This window comes from Plasmopara halstedii (genome assembly GCF_900000015.1).
Source record: "Plasmopara halstedii genome assembly, contig: Scaffold_208, whole genome shotgun sequence".
Lineage (NCBI taxonomy): Eukaryota > Oomycota > Peronosporomycetes > Peronosporales > Peronosporaceae > Plasmopara > Plasmopara halstedii.
In genome coordinates this window covers 324491-328441 of record NW_020187129.1, presented here as the reverse complement: position 1 = coordinate 328441, position 3951 = coordinate 324491, and the positions used below count along the sequence as shown (strand labels likewise).

Here is a 3951-nt window from a genome sequence, read left to right as displayed (position 1 = left end):
ACTGGTCTCGGCTTGAATGGCGGGGTCGGAGTAGGCGCTGGTCTTGGATTGAAGTCTGTTGTTGGTGTCGGAGCTGGTGTTGGTGTTGGAGCTGGTGTTGGTGGAGACGCCGGCCTCGGTTTGAAAGCCGGTTTTGGCGCTGGCGTCGATCTCGGTGTGAATACTGCTCTTGGAGGCAAAGCTGGCCTTGGTGTAGGTGCTGGTGTTGATGCTAAAATTAGTGGCGGCGTAGGCGCTGATCTTGGATCGAAAGCTGGTCTTGATGCAGGTGCTGGCCTTGGTGTGAGTCTTGATGCAGACGCTGGTGTTGCTCTCGGTGTAGGTGCCGGCCTCGGTGCGAAAGCAGATCCTGGCGTTAAAGCCGGTCTTGGTGCTGGTGTCGGGCTTAAGGCCAATTCTGGTCTTGGTGCAGGTGTAAGTTTAGGTTCAGGTGTTGGTGTGAATGTTCGCCGTCGCCTGCGCATAAATTATTTGGCGAGTGTTTGATGCATGAAAAATATTCGCGCTAGTATATGTATGTTTTGATTATCTTTCTGTGCCAAAGAATCTGCTTGTATTTTTAAGCGTTGCGAGTCTAAACAGTTCGCGTATGTATGTTCACTTTCTTATGTACAATGGTTGTAAGCTGTAGAAACATTACAAGTTTAACCAGTTTGTTGGTAAATTCACTCGTTTGATAGACCATTAAACGTAACAGCAACATGATAATGCTCTGCTGACATACTTCCCTGTTGTTAAGAGTCAACACAAAACAATATCGCAGTAATGTAGGGAGTTGTTGATGATTGTACGACTGCACTGTAATTTATACGGCACCAATTGCTCATACTTTAAATAACCAAGCTTCTATGTGGAAATAGGTTGTGAGTGTACACTAAGTCGCTGAATTTTGTTACCGACTCAGGTTCATGACACATTCCCTTTCAACATAACTAAACCAGATCCTATTTATTTCGCACCCCAGTGTTGTTTAACTATGAAGCCAATGTACTTCCGTTGCGGTGCGCTTCAATATTAAATTGTCTGACTTACAACGTTACAAGCTCACATCGATACATCATGACGTTGTTATAAATTGGGGTGATATCGCCTCTAACGTGAGCAATGATATAGTGATGATCCGACAATCACTTTACTGCTAGTGCGAGCAATGTCGTTTTTGCTTCTCATGTGGTGAATACAACACAAAAAGTTACTGCCAAGTTTTTGTGACGGGCAAACGTTACTAGTAGCGTTAATAGTGACGCCTCTGCTGCTGCCAGGATCAATTGGTCATGGAGCAGGCGCTTATCATTACGTAAACGGTTTCCTTAGTTAGCACGCTGGTCATGGTGCCGGTGCCGATGCAGGTGGTTCTTCTGGTTTTGGCGTATATTCTGGTTCTGCCACTGTAGGTACCGGCCATGGTGCAGGTGCCTGTCACGAGTAGTTGTACTGCTTGACATATCCGCTAATATCGACATCAATCTGCCATGTAGATGTAGTCTGTGGGTGTCCTTAATATCCGAGTCGTCCATGTTGCGTTGACTGTGTATTGTTCGGCATCCGTAGGTGCAATTGACTTATGCGATGACAACTTATGTTCGTCGAAATTTAGAGTCATTTACCATCGCGTATACAGCCGTCTGCACGATAACGGAAGTCGCGAGACTGTGTGTATGCTGAATTTTTATGAGCTCCCATGTATATCCACAACAAAATACTGACAACCTTGACCTTGATAACGTAACGGAAAGCTATGGAACCCACTGTACCATAGCTAATCGTGCGTATCGTATGCTTAGTGTAATGACAATTGTTTTAGTCACGGCCCACTAAACTTCATGCGCACAAAATGGACTGCGCCTGACTTGGAAGTTCAAATCATAGCGCTTCAAACACACTCAGCCCTGATGCAAGACATTTTCGTTCAAGCTAACGACTAAAGTTTGTTGCAAGACAATTTCAAATCTTGTCAATACGTCTCCAGTTTGCAATCAACACAGGTTTTAGTTCTCTCTCATTTCGGTATCTTCGGACTTGCTGAGGTAGTTATCGTAAAATTTATTGCATTCCGTGCTAGCCACAAACAAAAGAAGCAGTGCCATTTGTAATATCCAGGCTCCTTAAACGACTCTGTCTAGGACTTGTATTTATTGAAGTGCAATAACATAGATTTCGGTCTTCACCGTCCTATATGTTCGCTACGCTTACTTTTGTCAGACCAACGTCAACAAGAAATCAAGTGGCTTCAAATTTCAAGACTTCACCATAGCTTTAGCACATTAAGGTCAAGCTGACGGTATACATAATCAATATAACTAAGCAGATCGATTGACTATATGACCTTACACTGAATATTATCTGTCATTGTCATCAAGGCAGCATCAGCAGTACACTATGCTTTCACGTCTGACGAATAGGCAAAACGGGTATGTATGCCTTCGTTTCATGAAACTCATTTGCTGAATGTCACCTGCTATTCAAGTGTCCAAAACAAACTCTTAATCTGCGCAAAGGGCCGAAGCGATGACAATTTGACGATGAAACAAAAGATTGGCTCATTCAGCAGGCTCAGTTTATTTATCTGCTTGATATAAGGTCCCAAAATTGCCGCGAGATAACACAAGCAAAAAGTGTTGTATTTTGTGCAAATGCATATATTGTTAGTTGCCAGAAGTTTAAGCGGTTTCTACATTTCTATACGATCGAATCAGTTTATACTGCGATCAGCAATATCTACACAAGCGCCTTGAGGTTCACCAAATAAGTTAAAGCCTGATTCTGCGCTGTATAGGGAGCTCTGATAGATTCAAACTGGCGACGTCACGCTTGATTGCGAAAGCTCGATAGTGACGAGCAGAACAACACAAGAAAGGAGACGTTGCAGTCAGTAAGTAGAGCAAGCTAAATTTGCAGCTCGCTCTTTTAACTTAACGATATGACAAGAACGTCGCGTCCCGAGTGTGCAGCTGGCATGTCCTACGGTGACACCGAACCTGCTTCACTGTATGGGGATACAATCAGACTTTGAACAGAATTAGATGCTTGATACTATGCCCACGTTGGCGAAAAGCAATGAAAAGAAGGTGACTTTAAGCTGATGATACGTTGTTGCATCAGATACGGCTCCAGTTATGACGTCAGTCGACAAATTTCGTCTTTTCTGTTCCTTGTGTACTACCAGTCAGCTCGAGCACTGGTGCAGCAATTTTCAATATGGGTAACAGCTGGCCCTACAGAGTGCAATAAACACCGATAAGTTATCAAATCTATCTACACCACGGAGCAAAATGAATAGTATTGGCAAAGGTGCAAGTCTTCTAAACGTCAACACGTCTTAACGTATGAAAAAACAAGAATTGGGTATATACTACAACTCTGATCCAATTTTCCACTACAAGCTCGTTCACCAAGAGTATGAACAAATAGTGCTACATAATTACTGTAATCATGACTTCACTATTGCGAAATGTCTGAAGTTGAACGCGTAACGACAAAGAAGTATATCATCAAAGCGCAATCATGTTGCTTTGTTGTTGACCACGTTTGGTGGCTCATTAAAAAAGGGAATAGCCGTTTATTATGTCTACTATTTACAACCATTGCACATAAGACAGTGGACAATGTGTTTAATTTGTAACGCTCAAGACTGCAAACATATTCATCGGCACAAGAAAATGATTATAATGTACATAAAATGATGCGAAGTATCCTCATGCAGCAAACACTAGCTTAATTACTTAAACGCAGGCGGCGGCCAGCATTAACACCAATACCTGAACCTAAACGTAAACCTACACCGACACCAGTGTCTAAAGCAAGACCTGCCCTGACGCCAAGTTCAGCGCCAGAGCCGCCACGGATTTTAGCATCAACATCAACTCCAACACCTGAACCAGTATTCAGACCAAGTCCGGCGCCACCATCAAGATTTGCGCTCACTGCAACACTGCCTGGACCAGAGCCGAC

At 43.4% G+C, this 3951-nt stretch overlaps 1 protein-coding gene across 1 annotated transcript in view; it reads left to right on the top strand.

Moving 5' to 3' along the window:
• The window catches only part of PHALS_03059 (uncharacterized protein), a gene marked incomplete at both ends in the record, with an annotated part of 5299 nt that extends 4813 nt beyond the window's left edge, over positions 1–486 (top strand). The window contains one exon of the mRNA XM_024721623.1: positions 35–486. Coding sequence (XP_024572880.1) covers positions 35–486 — 452 coding nt within the window. The remainder of the gene's footprint in view (positions 1–34) is intronic.
• Positions 487–3951: the final 3465 nt, after the last annotated feature.